The 19,359-nt window shown below is 38.8% G+C and overlaps 1 protein-coding gene and 1 pseudogene across 2 annotated transcripts in view; one reads left to right on the top strand and one right to left on the bottom strand.

The window, feature by feature from the left end:
- The window catches only part of SLC25A12 (solute carrier family 25 member 12), a gene marked incomplete at both ends in the record, with an annotated part of 103,998 nt that overhangs the window by 43,004 nt on the left and 41,635 nt on the right, over positions 1–19,359 (top strand). Inside the window, 1 exon segment of the mRNA XM_080689772.1 lies at positions 7,516–7,655. Within this exon segment, the coding sequence (XP_080545898.1) occupies positions 7,516–7,655 (140 nt within the window).
- On the bottom strand, positions 11,685–11,990 carry LOC308279849 (TSC22 domain family protein 1-like; annotated as a pseudogene). Its single transcript has one exon. The product of its transcript is annotated as a TSC22 domain family protein 1-like (transcript).

Consider the following 19,359-nt stretch of genomic DNA (forward strand, 5'->3'; position numbering starts at 1 on the left):
AGTGGTTTGGACAGACCTTATTTTATGCAAAAAAAAAAACCTTGTAGTTATTACATCCCAACTCTATCACTTTTGTTTTTCTCTTAGACTATGATTTGTGAGTTAGGATTTCAAGAAATATAATTAGGATAAAAATTTAAAAATTAGTTTTAGTTTTTATAATACTTAGTGTAAACTGAAGAACGTATGAACCCTCCAAGAGTCTTGCTTTCATTTTTCTGTCTCATAATTTAGAGATAAAATTATTATGAGATAAGAAAAGGTTATACCTCCTTTTGACACTGTTCCCTGGGTCCCTGGCCAGGTAGATGTTCTCTTGATGATACTCACCTATTTCTTAAGGACCTTGATAATTTCCTTTTTCTGTCTGGCCTCCTGACTTTTTAGGATTCATTTTTAAACAATTTTTTATTTTTAAATATTTATTTGCCATGTTAGAGACTGAATCTATGCTAGACAAGCCCTCTACCACTGAGATACACTCCCAGACCCATCTTTAGCCAAAATTTTTAAACTAAACTGAAAGGAATTATAATAAAGAAAAGTTTAAGGAAAGAAACTTGTTGAAACTATTATGTAGCAAATGCCATTTAACAAGATTTCTAAGGGTGTATTCAAGACTACAAAATTTCTGCATAAGAATATAATTAACTTGGAGTTTATTTTATAGGATTTTTTGGATCTGTGATGAAGGTCAGTTTTCATGTTTGTATTCACTTAAAGTGAATTGTGCTTGTATATTTATAGACACATGTTTAAGTAAAAGGAAATTTTAGATTTGTTCTAACTAGAGTTAAATCCTTTTTACCAAATGGCCTTATGGTTTTTAGTTTGGACCTACTTATAGTTTTGTGCACACAAGAAAGTTAGGAGAGAATATTGGATGCAAGGTGCAACAGAATGGGGACAGCCACTATGCCTTGTGGACTATGATGATAATGTTAATGTTATCTGTGTAATTGTATATATTGTTCTCATATATGCTTTTGTTTTTTTAGATATACTTTTTACACACATCAAATTATATACTTACACTGTATACATCTTTGCAAGTATTTATATAAATAGCAGTATTGAACAATATTTACTTAAATGCTGGACAAGGCTTTTTGTTGTTATTAAAGATGCCTCCATTCTGGGAAAGAGGACTTAGATTTGAAGTCTTGGTAAGGCATTTCAGAATGTGAAAGCTCAGGAAAGGGTTCTGGAGCTTTTTAAAGAGTGAATCACTAGTTGTGTCCTTTTTTGATGTTCTTTTAAAAAACTTCTAATGCATGATCTAGATAATCACTTAATGGCTTGTATATCTGTTACTGCCTGGTGGCATGAGCCTGGTAGAGGCCATTGCATGACTGGTGTGTCTAGATGCAGTGTTGATTTGCCTTGGTCTCACCATTCTCCTGTAGTCTATTGGATATCCTACTTGATACCCTTTGGTAGAGGTAACCGAGTTAAGTGGTTATATTACATGGTGTTTTTAATAGCTACCATGCATTTGCCCTCAAATAATAAAAAAGCCTATTGCTTTAACAAAATTGTAATCATTCTGAAAACAATCAGCAAAAAAGAAACTTGCCTATTAACTAATAAGTGAGTATGAAACGTGTTCTACGTTTGGAGTTCTCAATTAAAAACACAACAACATTGTGTTCCACAGTGTGTGCCTAGGAATGGGCACTCTTCTAAGTTAACTTTCCAGGAGCACATCCTCACCCCCGTGTCTACAACCCTCAAAAAGTAGGGGTACCTTCTGATTTAGTACTATCTTGGCCGCCAGTATGTGTAGCAAATTAAAATGTGTTCCATTTGTGCTTCTAAAATAGGCTCTTTTTCCTTAAATGGAAGAATAGATTGGAATGGTTATGTATAACCACTGTTATTATTTCAAGGGTCAGGAGATGGAAGTATGGATATGAAAGATGTATTCTTTCTCAGTGGAAACAAAGGTATAGACATGGAATAATGTGAAATTCTAATGGTGATCAATAACTATTATAATTTGGTATGAAATAGTTTCACTTGGCTGTTCAATTAAATGAGGAAGAGTTTTTGAGCTTCTTTCCTTTGGATTGGTTTCACACATCACAGAGAGGTTCACTTTGAAAATAATACTGGAGTAGCTTAAAATTTGAGGTTAAAAAAAAGGACACGGTGTTAGTTTTTATGCCATTTGATGGTGGACTATTGAATCAGCAGCAGGCTTCTATAATAGTAGATGAATTCATCTTTTCCTCAGAAATGGACCTTTGCATATATTTGGCAGCAAGACTGCTTTATTGACTGTACAGTAATCCCTTGTGGAGGTAGGTAAAGAGCTAACAGAAATACTTTCCCCCAGAGAAACAGGGGAGTTCACCCAGGACACTAATGATGTACTTGGGAATAGAGCCCAAAAGTCTGGGACTGAGTCTACATGCGATGTTGGTTAGGACTTTCTCTACAAGTTCCTGTTGTTGGTCTTTTTGTTTATTGTTTGTTTTCCTTTGTTTTCTTTTTTGGCCTCTTAGTTGTTCCTCTTCTGCCCTCCCCTCCACCCCCCAATTTTTCCTCCATTGAAAAACTTCTCCCTTCCGCAAGTTTCACCGTTGTGTTTGTTCATTTCTACACAAGGATATTCACTGTTCATGGTGGGTGTCCCAAAGGCCTCTCTGACTTTACTTTAAGAACTATGCAGGTGAACTCAGGTATTTGAGGAGTTTTTCCCCTCTGACACTAAGAATGCTTGGTCTCAAGCCTGTAAGTTGGAAGCAGTGGCTCCTGCTGGGCTGGATCCAGGATGGACTCAGGATGTCAAGTTGGGCTGATGGCAGGTGGGCTGTGTCACAGGGCTGATGGCTTGTATACCTACAGGAGGAGTTCTCTGGCCACACCGTTGGTACAGCAGCTCCTTCCAGGCTCATTCATGGAACAGGCATGGTGGCAGTCTTGGAGAAGAGTGCCAGACCCGGTCAGAGGTAATTTTGTACTGCAGAAAGGTGAACAAGACCAGTAGGAAGCTCCCATTAAGAACCAGGGGAGGGATGAGGGTGGATGAGATGGGGAGACACCATGTGGGCTGCTGGGAACATTGAAACCTCTTTTAAGACATACTTACATAGTATATATGCTTCAATGTGTATTTCATCTAGTCCAATCATTAGAAGTGACTGATAAGCTAAACTGACTAATGTTTTACGTCTGTGAACAGTTTTACTTAATCTCAGTTGTCACCATTACCTGCCCTCCTGACAAATCATTGTGTTCCTCTCCTTTGAGCAAAGAGAACATGACAGGCTACTTTTGTTTCTGGCCCCAATTCCCTGTTCAGTGGAATTATAAACCCTTTTTTTTTAAAAGCCCATGCTCTGCAGGAAGTGAAAAAGCCATCTATTGTTTTTGATATGACAGAAAACGAATGGATTCCTGTTTCTCTTAGCACTGCCAAACTAGTATAAAATCCTAGATCCTGATCTTGATGCCAATAAGATGTGACTGTCATATCCCTTTCATCCAGGCCAGAACTATGGCTATTGAAATAACTCTCTTAAGAAGTGCTCCTTAGACCTAAAGATCCTTGTTTGCCACTGGAAAGATGGGATTCTCTCTGGGTGGGAAATTTGCTATGCAGTTTCAATTAGATGTATTATTTAAAATTATTGGTGTCCCCTTTCATGTCATACAGAATCTGATAAAGCCAAGTAAGTTAAGAACATTGCTATTTGAGTTATTGCCTCACACAAGAATGAACTTTCCAGTTCTGGTGCTTTTATATTTTTTTCTTTGACTTGCACATTTCAGTTAAAAAAAGAAAAAAAACAACCCACAGGGTTATCCATTGGACTTCTAAACAATAGTTGTACAGATTTTTTTCTGGGACATTCCTGAACTACCCTCAGGTAATTGGCAGTAGAAATAATAAAAGAAAAGTTAGAGGTCTCAAAAGAAGGTTTAAAATTTTATTATTCCTACTAGCTATTGTTGTATCTTACGGTATGACTAAAATAATTAAGAATATCTGAGGATTAGTTTATATACCACAGCATGTAATAATGGCCATAATAAAACCATGTACAAACCAGGAGAGGTGGCACATGCCTGTAATCCCAGTAGTAGAAGGCTGAAATAGGAGGATCAGAAGTTCGAGGCCAGCCTCAGCAATTTAGCAAGACCCTGTTTCAAAATTAAAAAAAAAAACAAGAGTTGGGGGTATAGTTCCCTAGTGCCACAAACAAACAAAAACAAACAAGACAAAACAAAAAAAAAAACATATACAGTACTGTCAAGTAACCACTTTGGGAGAAGTAGGAAATGTCCAGACAAATATTCAGAATATGATAGTTCTGTATTTAAAGTGATTGCTGTGAACAATTTAGACCATTATTTTAATTGTCTTAAAGACATTCTAAGGTCTTATTTAGAGAGTGCTAGGAAGTTTATAAAATAAGATTTTTAGTTAAAATTTATTTTCCCAAATGAAATTACGTTGTAAATTTAGTTTATTAATATCCTTTTTTTGATAGCAGAAAAAGTTTTATAGATAAGTTTTCTTAGCTTGAAGGCTTTCACATCTTTTACTTTATTATTTTTGTTTTGGTTTTTGGTGCTGGGGATTGAACCCAGGGGTATTCTACCTCTAAGCTACATTCCCAGCCCAATTTTATTTCTTCCTTTCTTTCTTGTTTTTTTTGTGGGTCTGGGGATGGAACCCAGGGGCATTCAACCTTCCAGTTGCACTCCCTTGCCCTATTTTTTTTTTTTTTAAACAGGATCTCACTAAGTTGCAGAGGGCCTCACTAAATAGCTGAGGCTGTCCGCGAACCGCGCTCCTCCAGTCTCAGCATCCTGAATGCTGGGATTATAAGCGTGCGCCACCACACCCGGCTCTTATTTCTTATTTTTGAAACAGGGTCTCACTAATTGCTGAAAGCCTCACTAAGTTGCCGAGGCTAACTTTGAACCTGTGATCCTCTTGTCTCAGCCTCCCAAGTACTGGGATTACAAATGTGCACCACCATGTCTGGCAAATCTTTCACTTTAAATAATAGAGTTTCACACTTCAGACTTTGATATTTTCTGATCATATATAAAGGGTTAATTTTTTTTTCTTTTAATACTGGGGAATTGAACCAGGAGCATCCTACCTCTGAACTGCAGCCCCATCCCTTTTAATTTGAAAGAGTGTCTTGCTAAATTGCTGAAATTGGCTTCAAACCCCAAATCCTCCTGTGTTCACCCAAGTAAAAGGGGTTCATTAATCTATTACATAAAAAATATTCAGGTAGCAATATGTACATTTGTTATAAAATAATTGAATTGGGGAATTGTAACCTTTAATATAAAGGTTACCATCAAATAATTTACTCTGTTTAATGATATCTTATTCTCTCTCCTCTTTCCCACAGTTCTGGGTTTGAACCCATGGGGATGCTCTATCACTGGGCTGTATCACAGCTCTTTTATTTTGTGACAGGTTCTCACTAAGTTACCCAGGCTGGCCTCAAACTTTTTTTTTTTTTTTTTTTTGCGGGTCTGGGGATGGAACCCGGGAGCATTTGACCTCCGAGCTGTACCCCCTGCCCTAGTTTTTTTATTCTTTAATTTGAAACTGGGTCTCACTAAGTTGTGGAGGGCCTCACTAAGTAGCCGATACTGTCCGCGAACCTCCTGAATGCTGGGATTACAAGCATGTGCCACCACGCCCGGCTCTGGCCTCAAACTTTTAATCATCTGTCAGCCTCCCCAAGAGCTGGGATTATAAGTATGTGTACCACATATGGCTGGAATTAAACCCACTATTGCATAAATAAATATGGTAGCTTAAATTATCCTATTCTGCTTTTCATTAATTTTTTCATTTTTTAGTTGAATACTTTTTTGATAGGTCTTAAAAAAATAAATCAATTAATTTGGGAATAGAAGCAGCAAAAATTGCTGATTTTTTAATAATTATAGCCCTTTATTTTTATAGCTCTTATTATTTTAATTATCTTCTAAACTTGAACATATTTTACAAACTGAAGTTTCACGTAGGTTTAACGAGAAACTTTTGTGTTGGTTCAGAACCAGGATTACATTCATGCATTGCTATTGAGTTCATTCTTTGATTTTAGAAACATAAACCCATATAGTATTTAATTTGTATTTTTTAAGGTGAAAATACTTGACATGATTTGAAAACTCTTGAAATACTGTTGCTACTTAGGCAAGAAATGAATCCTGCATTCCATTTGATAGAAAAATAAAATGAGAATCCCATCTCCTCAGTGACATCCAATGCCTGCTTCCAACTTTGCTGATTGCCAAAATCTATTCAAAGCTATTACAGTGAGTTCAGACTGGTAGGATTTCCAGTTCCAAATTTTTATACTTTTTTATCCTAGTCTGCTTTTATTAAGAAAAAGGATATATGAAATAAAGGGAATCCATCCAGCCACTTACAGTATGACATCAGTATCCTATTCACAGAATTTGTAAAAATTAGGAAAAATAGCACAATTGGAAGGAGATTATGAAACATTAAACTTGTATTTACTAATTGTGTAGTATGATTGATAGCTATGGATGGTGAAACTCTTCCACTAATAAAATTGGCTTAAATCTGAAAATAATTTTATTATTAAGACACTAGTAAAACAGGCTTCCTGCTTTCTTAACTTTGCTAATTTTTTTTGCATGAGCTTCTAAATTAGTCTATCCAAACTATGCTTGTGAAAGTACCAGTCATTTGTGAACTGACTTTTATAGTAAACGTAAAACTGTGTAAGAGAGTGAATGAATGGCATTGCTAGTGCATGAAGACAGGCTGCCGGAGTTGTGGTGCATATCACACAGTGACTGGTTCCTCTCTAAAAGTTAGTGTGCTGTGTTTGGTTCTTTACTTAAAAGTGAATCACTAATTTCACTTATCTTAAAGTACTTTAATAGTTCAAACTAATAGCCATGGATTTTTACAGGGATTTTGAAGCTTTGTGTCAAGACCATATTTTTGACAATATCAGAAGCTTTTAATAAGGTGCTTGCTGCTGAGCTAATGATATGCTTTTGGTAGTATTTCTTATACCTATCTTCAATAGACATATTCAGGCTAGTGTGAATGTAATAATCAAGCCTCAATCAAACGATACTTAGTATGACAAATATTGCATTATGCTGTAATTTAGGTATTCATGCTTCTGATAAAGGGCTTAATTTGACTCCTTGAGGAACTGAGAAAACTCTATTGATTTTATACTGGAATGTAAAGTAGCAGCCATTTATAGTGTAAGATATAAATCACTTCTTAATTGAAATTAAATCAAGATAAATTAAGAATCTCATGGCCTTATATGTAATAGTACACAATCTTAAGTGTAAAATTATATTTTGTATCAATTGTGTTCCTGTGCATGGGTTTCTGGGCACACAAAAATTTACACTTAATAGAAGCAGACAATATTGACCTTAAAACTTCTCTTAATTTTTCTCTGTAGGAACATTGCAGTGGATTCAGCTTCTTTTTCAAGGTATAATTGATTCATTTCTGTTTTCCCTTTTAAGAAAATGTCAAGGATATTTTCGGACAGACTATTATTCATCATCATATCCCTTTTAACTGGGACTGTGAATTTATCCGACTGCACTTTGGGCATAACCGGAAGAAGCATCTTAACTACACAGAGTTCACGCAGTTTCTCCAGGTGAGCTGAGTTTGTTTAACTGGTATGAATATATACGATTCTTCCTCTACCTCCTTTGTTTCACTTTTATTAAGTTTAATACAGAAATAGAAGTCCCCATTTCCTACTTACCAGAGGAAACTCAGTTTTACTCTTATTATTACTCCTTTCAGTGTTTACTTCCATCTGTCTAAATAGTAAAATTGTAGCCAGGTATGGTGATGCTGGCCTGTAATTCCAGTACTTGAGAGGCCTCGGAGACAAGAGGATCACAGGTTTGAGGCTAGCCTCAGCAACTTAGGTCCTGTTTTGAAATAAAAAATAAAATAGGGTTGGGGGTGTCACTCAGAGGTGGAATACCCTGGGTTCAACCTACAGTATGAAAAAAAAAAAAGTAAAATTGTATCAGCATTTAAGAATTTTTTTGGGGGTATTTTTTATTAAATTCTAACTATGGAAGATTAGGAGCTAGTTTTTTTCACCTCTCTCTTTACCACAGACTTGGAAATTTCCTTCCCCCACATAATTATGTCATGATTCTGCTTGGATCAGTAATTACATGAATTACTATAATTTTATAAACATAGTTCTCCATATCTCTGGGTTCTGTAACTATGAATTCAACTCAGCACAGACAGAAAATATTTTAAAAAACTGCATTTGTGCTGAACATGTACACTCTTTTTCTTGTCATTATTCCCTAAACAATATGGTATGACAAGTACCTACATAGCATTTACATTGTATCAGCTTTCATAAGTAATCTAGAGATGATTTAAAGTATATGGGAGAGCTGGGTTTGCTGGTGCATGCCTATAATCTCAGTACTTGGGAGGCTGAGACAGGACAATTGCAGGTTCGTGGCCAGCCTAAGGAACCTAGGGAAACCCTATTTCAAAAGAAAAATTTAAAAGGGGGGCTCGGGGTTTTTATTGTAGGTAAAATGCCCCTGGGTTCAACTCTCAGTACCAAAAAATATAGGAAACGAAGGACGTGCATAGGTTATATGCAGACACCATGCCATTTGCCACACATATGAGGATCTAGAGCACCCTTACATTTTGGTGTCCTTAGAGGGGGCTCCAGGGGAGGTGCTGGAACCAAGACCTGACAGATACCAGGGAACAACTGTACTATTCGTGACTAAAATTAATAGTTTTCTTCGAGTTTCAAGTTTTTGTTTGGTTTCCTATATATTAATGTTAGCTTATTCTCAAACTTTGCCCAAGTTATTAAAATTTCTTTAATATGTTTAAGACATAGTAGGTATTCTGTCAATTTAATTTTTTATTCTCTTTTTTGTGGTACTGGGGTTGAACTTGGGGATATTCTACCTTTGAAACAGTAGTCTTGCTACTTGCTGAGGCTGTCTTCAAACCTGTGATCCTCCTGTCTCTGCCTCCCAAGTACTGGGATTATAGGCACTGTGCCTGGGCTCTATCAATTAAATTTGTGTGTGTGTGTGTGTGTGTGTGTGGTGCTAGGGTTTGAACCCAGGAGCATTCTATCTCTGAACTATACCCCCAATCTTGTTGTTGTTGTTGTTGTTTTGGTGGTACTGGGGATGGAACCCTTCTACCTCCGGGCTATACTCCCAGACCTATTTACCTATTTTTTTTTTTTTTTTAATTTGGAAATAGGGCCTCGTAAGCCAGCGAGGTTGGCTTCAAACCTGCAAGCGCAGGGATTATAAGCGTGCGCCACCATGCCTGGCTTTTTTTTTTTTTTTTTTTTTTAAATAGAGTCTCACTAAGTTACTGAGGCTGTCCTTGAACCTGCTATCATCCTGTCTCAGTCTCCCAAGTACCGGGATTACAGGTGTATGCACCACCCCCTGCTCTTATTTTATTTTCTATTTGGAAACAGGTTTCTTACAAGGTTGCTGTGAGCCTAGCTAAGTTGTTGAGGCTGGCTTTGAACTTGTGATCCTCCTATCTCAGCCTCCAAAGCATGGGGTTACAGGCCCAACTGTGCTTTATGTTTATACATAATAATGGACTCATTGTTACATAGCATAATGCTTTCAAGGACTATCCATATTATTGCCTGTATTTGTACTTCATTCCTTTTTTAGATTAATAATATTCCATTTTATGAATAGATGATATCTCTGTTCATCAGTTGGTGGACATTTGGATTCCCAGTATTGCAAATAGTGCTTCTATATATATCCATATACAGATATTTGTTTGCATATCTGTTTTCCTTTTTTGGGGGGTACATATCTAGAAGTGGAATTGCTGGGTTATATGGTAATTCTGTTTAACCTCTCATCCCCCATTTTGTAGTGCTAGCGATCAAACCTAGAGCATTGTGCATGCTAGGCAAGTGCTCCACCACTGAGCTGCATCCCCAGCCCTTCCTTTCTTCCTTCCTTCCTTCCTTCCTTCCTTCCTTCCTTCCTTCCTTCCTTCCTTCCTTCCTATTTGTTTATTTATTTATTTATTTATTTATTTATTTATTTTGGGTGTGTGTGGTGCTGGGGATGGAACCGAGAGGCTTTCTACCTCCAGGCTACACTCCCAGACCTATTTTATACTTTATTTGGAAACAGGGTCTCACTAAGCAGCTGAGGCTGGGAACCTGCGCAATCCTCCTGTCCTTGAACTTGTGATTATCTTGCTTCAGCCTCCTGAGTAGCTGGAATTACAGGCATACAGCACTGTGTCTGGCTGCCATTCTCATTTTTGTATGTTTTGAAACTTTTTTTCTCACTTTTTTTTTGTATGTTTTGTTTTGTTTTGGTAGTAGGGATTAAACCCAGGGGCTTCCTACCTCTGGCCACACACTCATCCCTATTTTGTTTTTGTTTTGAAACAGGGTCTTATTAGGTTGATGAGTCTCACTACTTGCTGAGGCTGTCCTAAAACCTGCAATCCTTCTGTCTCAGCCTCCCAAGTACTGGGATTACAAGCATGCACCACCATACTGAGCTTTTCTTTCTCTGGGTTTTATTTTTTTGTTTTTTGTTTGTTTGTTTGTTTGGTTTTTTTGCAGAACTGGGGGTTGAACTCAGAGGCATTCTACCTCTAAGTTATATGCTAGTCTTATTTTTTTATTCTTAACTTTGAAACAGTCTCATTAAGTTGGAGAGGGCCTCACTAAGTAGCTGAGGATGGCCTTGAACCTGTGATCCTCTGTCTCAGCCTCCCAAGTACTGGAATTACAAGCATGTACCACCACGCCCGGCCTCACTTTGGATGGTTTTATTAGGCATTTTTTCCCCCTTTTCTTCAGTATTCTAAAATTTCATGATGATATTCTTTGGTGTGAAGCTGTTACTTTTGCTAGTCATTCAATAGGCTCTTCTAAACTGAAACTTTAATTTCTTGAGATTTCTTTTTTTTTTTTTTTTTGGTACTGAGGATTGAACCCAGGGGTGTTCTACCTCTGAGCTACACTCCCCTTTTACTTTAATTCTGAAGCAGGGTCTCACTGAGTTGATGAGGGTCTCCCTACGTTGCTGAGACTGGCTTTGAACCTGCAATCATCCTGTCTCCGCCTCCCAAGCACAGGTATTACAGGTGTGTGTGCCATTGTTCCTGACTGAGAAATTTGTTTTGTTTTCCCTCTCTCTTTTGTCTTTTTTTGGTAGGATTTTTGAGTCATCAATTTGCACAACAAACTGCATCCCCCTCATTTTAGTCTTTTCCCTCTCCTCCCTTCAGGTTCCTGGAGATGGGGGTGGGGGAGGATAGGAGAGTGCACAGTCCTGCAAGGAGCAACTCTGCTTCATAACCCCAAGCCATACACTACCAGCCAGCAGGAGAGAGAACTGTTGAAGGTGGGACAGAAAGGCACATAGCTCTCTATCATCGGTTATACCATCCCTCAGATATCTGCCAAGCTGCACAGGATGCATTTATGCTAATTCTCTGATTAACCTTTCATTCACCAAACTAATAAACTTCTTCAAGCCCAAAGCCTACAAGTGTTTAATCCTGGAAAAAAAGAGATAATGGCATATGTCAGTCTCACGTCTCTTTTGCAGTGAGCACTGCAATGGGCGATTGCGAGGCAGCCTCTCCCTAGTACATTTTCCTGGTCTGCTCAGTTCAGACAGCAGCAGCCAGTTCTGTGGGGCATAGCAGGCCATGCAGTTGGTCCTGAGCCCTGGGTGCAGGGCTGTGGGGTCCCCTGTGGCTGCGTGGTGGCTGGAGGGGAACGGCCTGGAACTGGGCATGCTGCTCAGGACTGGACAGTGTCTTCAGCTAATTTCTTTCCTGCTCCGGCTGAATTTTTCTCTGTTAGTTCTTTGATTTGCTCTTTGAGGACCTCCACTTCCCCTCTAACTGCATATATCAAATGGCTTTTCACCAGAGTTGTAGCTTGCTCCTTTTTTTTTTTTTTTGCCATACTGGGGATGGAACCCATGGGCATTCTACCTCCAAGCTATACCCCCAGTCCTATTTTTTATTCTTTATTTTGAAACAGGGTCTCACTGAGTTAAAAGGGCCTCACTACGTAGCTGAGGCTGGCCACAAACTGTGATCCTTCTGTCTCAGCCTCTCATTTTGTTTTCGATAGCTACCATACGTGCACCAGAGGAGGTTTGTGGGCACCCCCCATCTCTGGAGCAGCCTGTCCTGGTGGCTGCTGAACTGAGAAAGAGAGAAATTTCTTTGTATGTTCCTTCAATTCCTTCCTGCCTGGGACTATTAAATTTACATCTATAATCTTTTATTTGTAATATTTTCTCTCCTATTTTTCTTTTAATCTTTCCATGAAGTTTTTTATTTTTCTTGTGTTTTGAATTTCAGTTTTTCAGTTTCTCTGAATATCCTTTAAAAAAATAAGATAGTAGCCAGGCGTGGTGGCGCACGCTTGTAATCCCAGCATTCGGGAGGCTGAGACCTGGAGGATCGCGGTTCGCGGACAGCCTCAGCTACTTAGTGAGGCCCCCTGCAACTCAGTGAGACCCGGTTTCAAAATAAAGAATAAAAATTAGGGCAGGGGGTGTAGCTCGGAGGTCATGCCCCTGGGTTCCATCCCCAAACCCGCAAAAAAAAAAAAAAAAAAAAAAAAAAAGATAGTGTTCTTATTTCATGGATACACATTTTTTATTATCTTTCCAAGAATATTATGCCAAAGTTTTTTTTGTTTGTTTCATTTAGCTTTCATCTCCATGCAGAGTATCTTGTTCATCCATGTTTCTTTCGTTTCTTTCTTTGCGCCTCTGTTTTACATGTTAGTGGCTTTTTTCATATGTCTAATGGTCCTCTTTCATATTTAAGATTAGAACTTATTGAGAACTATAGGTTTATGGTAGAGTTTACTAACTTTGGATATTACTGTAAAAATTACTTTAAAATGTTCTAGGTGGACTGTTTTTGGGGCAGCCCTCTGTTGTCTGTATGTTCTGGTCTTTTCTTTAGGGTTTAAGAATCAGAAGAATCACCTGAGCTGGGTGTGTTGATGCACACGTATGGTCCTAGTACTCAGGACAGGATGCTGAGACAGGAGGATCACAAGGTCCAAGGCCAGCAGCATGTGGGAACTTGGGAGTGACCATTTTAAAATAAAAAATAAAATAGGGCTGGAAGTGTAGCACAGAGGTAGACTGCCCCTGGGTTCAATCCCCAGTAACACATGCACATGCACACACGAATCATCGCATATCTCACATCTAGAATGTTAGATCTGGCCTTTTTTTTTCAGTACTGAGAGTTGAACCCAGGGGCAGTCTATCTCTGAGCTACACCCCCAGCTTACTTTATTTTTTTTGTTTTGAAGGAGTCTTGCTGCATTGCTGAAAGTCTCATCATTTGCTGAGGCTGTCCTCAAACCTGTGATCCTCTTATGGGACTACAGGCACGCGCAACCATGGTTGGTGATGTCTCTGATTTCTAACATTAAAAATATAGCCAGATGTGGTGGTGCACACTTATAATCCTAGTACTTGGGAGGCAGAGACAGGAGGATCGCAGGTTCTTGGCCAGCTTCAGCAACTTGTGAGGCTCTTTGTAATTTAGTGAGACCCTGTTTCAAAATAAAGAATAAAAAATTGGGCTGGGAGTAGAGCTCAGACATAAAATACCCCTGGGTTCTATCCCTGGTACAAAAAAAAAAGTCTAGTTACTTTCTCCTTTTTTGTTCTCTTTCTCCTTGTTTTTTTCTTTGTTCCCTTACTGTTATGTTAGTGGAGGGTGGATTTTTGGAAGACAGTGAAGTGAAATGTACAAGTTGAGTCTCATCCAAAGTCATTCTATTCCTAAAACTCTGCTATTTAAGTTTACCTTGTTTTTTATTTTTTATGTCCTCTCTCTACTCACCCACCCTTTCAACCCAGAAGCGTTTGTTTATTTATCTTTTATAAACCCGTAGTGTTGTTTTTCTTTATCAGAGTGATCATAGGTTGAAAACTATGCACTTTAAACACAGCATGGTGGCGCACGCCTATAATCCTAGTACTTGGGAGGCTGAGACAGGAGAATCACAGGTTCATGGCCAGCCTCAGCTGTTTCAAAATGAAAAATAAAACAGGTCTGGAGTGTAGCTCAGAGATAAAATGCCCCTGGTTCAATCTCTAGCTCTACAAAACAAGACAAAACAAAAAATATGCTCTTTAGTGGTCCTTATTCTAATGTTTTCACTGTTAGTGCCTGTCTCACCTTATAAAATGCCCAAACTTAAAGTTATAGAAATAGCTGGGCATGGTGGCGCACGCTTGTAATCCCCGCGCTTGGGAGGCGGAGACAGGAGGATTGCACAGGTTTGAAGCCAGCCTTGCTGGCTTAAGAGACCCTGTTTCAAAAAAAAAAAAAAAGTAAAATAGGTCTGGTCTGGGAGTGTAAGCCCAGAGGTAGAAGGGCTTCCAGAAACCCCAATACCACCAAAAAAAAAAAAAAAAAGTTAAATACACATTTGAGAACTGATTTCTTTTTATTTTTTTGCTGATACTGGGGATGGAACCCAGGGTCATTCTGCTTCTGAGCTATACCCCAGCCCTATTATTTGATTTTTGTTTAAATCTTCAAACAGGTTCTCACTAGGTTGCTGAGGCTGGCTGTGAACCTATGATCTTCCTGTTTCAGTCTCCCAAGTACTGAGATTACAGGTGTGAGTCACCATAACTGGCTAGAACTGAATTTTTTAAAAGTAAATGTCTTCCCAATATCTATTTTTGTTTGTTTGTTTGTTTGTTTGTTTGTTTATTTATGGAACCCAGGGGCATTCTACCTCTGAGCTACACCCCCAGCCCTATTTTTTATTCTTTATTTTGAAACCGGGTCTCACTAAGTTACAAACGGCCTCACTAAGTAGCTGGGGCTGTCCTTGAACTGCGATCCTCTGGTCTCAGCCTCCCAAATGCTGGGATTACAAGTGTGCGCCACCACGCCTGGCTCTGTTTTTAATTTTTTTAAAGATGACTTTCTCTTGTTTTTCTTCATATACTGATGATATTTGGCAACATCTACTATACCTTGATATTAAATAATACTCTGTAAAATAATAGCTATGTTTATAGAACTTTTGTCTTTATTGTTTCCCATTTTGAAGTTCTTAATTTGAAATTTTAAGTATATTTTTCTTTTTGGAGGAATGCAAGAATATTTAAATCTAGAGATAATAGTGTATAAAGCCCCCATGTGTTTATAAGCTATCAACTGTTGACCACTCTCATTTGATCTGTACTCCCCATTCAGCCTCCTATGGTATCATTTGGAAGCCAATCCCATATATGCTATGATTTCAGCTGTGGTACGTTAAATGTGCAGCTTTAAAAGATGAGTCTTGCCGGGCAAGGTGGTGCACACTTGTAATTCCAGCACTTGGAAAGCTGAGACAGGATTGTACAGGTTCGAAGCCAGCCTCAGCTACTTAGTGAGGCTCTCAGCAACTCAGTGAGACCCTGTTTCCAAATAAATTGTAAAATAGGACTGAGAGTATAGCCCAGAGGTTGAAACACTCCTGGTTCCACCCCCATACCAAAAAAAAAAAAAAAAAAAAGATGAGTCTTCAGTTGGGCACGGTGGTGCACACTTGTATTCCTGGTACTTGGAGGCTGAGACAGGAAGATTGCAGGTTCAAAGGCAGCCTACGCAATTTAGCAAGGCTCTTAGTAACCTAGTGAGACCTTGTTTTCAAATAGGAAATAAAATTGGGCTGGGGATATAGCTTGCAGGTAGAATGCCTCTGGGTTCAATTCCCAGTACCAAAAAAAAAAAAAAAAAGAAGAAAAAAAAAGTCTTCAACTGTTGACCTTTTAGAAAACACAAAAATCTAGTCTTACAAGTCAGGCATGGTGGCACATGCTTATAGTACCAGCATTTGGGTGGCTGAGACAGGAGGATTGTGGTTTGTGGACAGCCTCAGCTACTACTTAGTGAGGCCCTTGCAACCCAGTGAGACCCTCTTTCAAAGTGAAGAATACAAAATAGGGCTGGGGATGTAGCTCGGAGGTAGAATACCCCTGGGTTCCATCCCCAGAACCGGGGGTGGGGGGGGGGGATCTAAGCTGGGCGTGGTGGCACACGCTTGTAATCTCTGGGCTTGGGAGGCTGAGACAGGAGGATCACACAGGTTCAAAGCCAGCCTCAGCTACTGAGTTGGGCTCTCAGCAACTTAGTGAGACCCTGTTTCCAAATAAAGTATAAAATAGGTCTGGGAGTATAGCCTGGAGGTAGAAAAGCCCCTGGGTTCTACCACCAGTACCACACACACACATAAAAAAATCTAGTTCTTACAACATTACTAATTTTTTCTCCTACAATAAAAAAATTTTATTTAAAAATATATTTTACAAACATGGGTTAACATTAACTATTTCAATGAACATTCTGCTTCATTTAAAAAGTCAAAGGCCAGGCGTGGTGGCGCACGTTTGTAATCCCCGCACTTGGGAGGCTGAGACAGGAGTCTCGCACAGTTCGAAGCCAGCCTCAGCTACTTAGTGAGGCTCTCAACAACTTACTGAGACCCTGTTTTCAAATAAAATATAAAATAGGTCTGGAAGTATAGCTTGGAGGTAGAAAGCCTCTGGGTTCCACCCCCAGTACCACCAAATTAAACAACAAAAAAAGTTAAGTCCACACTTTCATTACTGTCATTAATGAGGCTAAATTGTATGTATCCATAATCATCCTGGATATTTCTGGGAAGTTAAGACCTATGCATAGGGGCGACAAAGACAAAAGAGAAACGAAGAGAAAATGTATATAAGACAGGGAATGGACCTGCATCTGTTTCTAGGGCCGCTTAGAAATATCCTTTTAGCTTCTCTAATGAAACCAAAAACCTTGCTTCATGTGCAGGCTGTAGGTTGGAATCGACGTTATGGGGAGAGAGAGCAGATTGAGCAGAATGACACCGAAGTAGAAAAAAGGAAATGAGAGGAAATGTTGTCAAATATCGCTGGTTATTTATTTCCCACTCTAACATTTACCAGTTGACAAACATCTTTTTGTTCAGATACTTCCTCAGAGTTAGTTTTATTCTTTAAGTTAAGACGACTGAAAGATTTAGTGGGTTTGTTAGACTTTCTTAGACTATGATCCTGATTAAGAATTATTTAAAATTTTTATTAAGTTTCATATACATATGGGAAACTACATGAGACAAATGTATAAATTTGGATTATTATTATTATTATTATTATTATCATTATTATTATTATTATTATTGGTGGTGCTGGGGTTCCTGGAAGCCCTTCTACCTCCGGGCTATACTCCCAGACCTATTTTTACATTTTTTTTTTTGGAAACAGGGTCTCCTAAGCCAGCGTGCACGGCTGGCTTCGAACCTGCGCGATCCTCCTGTCTCTGCCTCCCAAGCGCGGGGATTACAAGCGTGCGCCACCACACCTGGCATAAATTTGGATTATAAAGCAAACACATGATTAGGTATTTTATTGTCTTTGAATTACCATTGAAAAATCATGAGTCCATAGGAAAATACTGTTAAATAAAAAGTATAAAAAGTATGAGACTTTACTGAAAACTCTGTGTGTGTGTGTTTGTGTGTGTGGGGTTTGCTGGGGGTTGAACCCAGGGCCTTACATATGCTAGGCAAGTACTCTACCACTGAGCTATACCTCCCAGCACTACTAAAAACTATTTTAATTTTTAAAATTTTTTTTTTCAGAACTGGGAATTGAATCTAGGGGCATTCTACCTCTGAGCGACACACCCAGCCCTATTTTTTTATTCCTTTATTTTGAAACAGGGTCTCACTAAGTTGAGATGGCCTTACTAAGTCACTGGGGCTGGCCATGAATTTGTGATTGTCCTGCCTCAGCCTCCCAACTACTGGGATTACAAGGGTGCACCACCATGCCAGGCTCAAAAACTTTTTTTTTTTTTTTTTTTTGTGGTACTGGGGTTTCTGGAAACCCTTCTACCTCCAGGCTACACTCCCAGACCTATTTTTACACTTTTTTTTTTTTTTAATTTGGAAACAGAGTCTCTTAAGCCAGAACAGCTGGCTTTGAACCTGTGCAATCCTCCTGTCTCCCAAGCGCGGGGATTACAAGCATGCGCCACCACGTCCGGCTCAAAAACTATTTTAAATGTCGTAAAAAGTGTTATGGTGCACGCTTGAAATCCCAGCATTTGGGAGGCTGAGACAGGAGGATCTTGGTTCGCAGACAGCCTCAGTTAGTTAGTGAGGTCCTCTTTAACTCAGTGAGACCCTGTTTCAAAATAAAGAATAAAAAATAGGGCTGGGGGGGTGTTGCTCAGAAGTAGAACATCTCTGGGTTTCTTCCCAAATATCGCAAAAAATAAAGTCAGAAAATGGAAAAGCAGCAGTGCTTAAAGGCTTTGATGAATAAATTGCAATGAAAATTAACATTTAATATTATCTTTGAATATTTATAGAATTAGCTATGACTATCATTTCTCAAGTTGCAAAGAGCATGAAAGTGGAGTTCAATGGCGTTCTTGTTGTGTTGTGTCAACAGGTCTATTTGGGTATGTTACAGGTTCCCAGAATAAAAATGCTCTGATTTTGACTTTTGTATGGTACCCAGGGGATTACTGGCATATTTTGTTATTTTATTGATATCTCTTATTACAAAGTTTGGTTGAATAATAGTTCAGAAATTCAGATAGATTCGGGATTGTTTTAGTTTATGAGTAACTGCACTCAGAGCTCTTCAGAGTGGTAACTTAACACTGCTTATGTAGCTTGTTATTAATAACTTTCACTGTAGAATCATGAAGTATTGCACTTGCCAGTGGTAGAGTTTCACAGTGAGTTTATTTTTAAAAATTGTTACCTGGCATGGTGGCATATACTTGTAATCCCAGTACTTGGGAAGCTGAGACAGGAGGATCACAGGTTCAAGGCCAGCCTCAGCAACTTAATGAGGCCCTCTGCCACTTAGTGAGACCCTGTTTTATTAAAAAAATAAAAGACTAGCCTGGTGTGGTGGTGCACGCTTGTAATCCCAGCATTTGGGAGGCTGAGACAGGAGGATCGTGGTTCTCAGCCAGCCTCAGCTACTTAGTGAGGCCCTTTGCAACTCAGTGAGACCCTGTTTCTAAATAAAGAATAAAAAATAGGGCTGAGGGTGTAGCTCAGAGGTAGAATTCCCCTGGGTTCTATCCCCAGCACCACAATAAGAAGGAAAGAAAGAAAGAAAGAGAGAAAGAGAGAGAGAGAGAGAAAGAACTAAAATAGGGCTGTAGCTCAGAGTTAGAATGCCCATGGGTTCTACAAAAAAAGAAAAATGGAAAATGAATGTAAACTCTTAATTCATGGAGTACTCTTAAATGACAAGAAA

The sequence above is a fragment of the Muscardinus avellanarius genome (genome assembly GCF_963383645.1).
Source record: "Muscardinus avellanarius genome assembly, chromosome: 2".
NCBI classification, from domain to species: Eukaryota; Metazoa; Chordata; class Mammalia; order Rodentia; family Gliridae; genus Muscardinus; species Muscardinus avellanarius.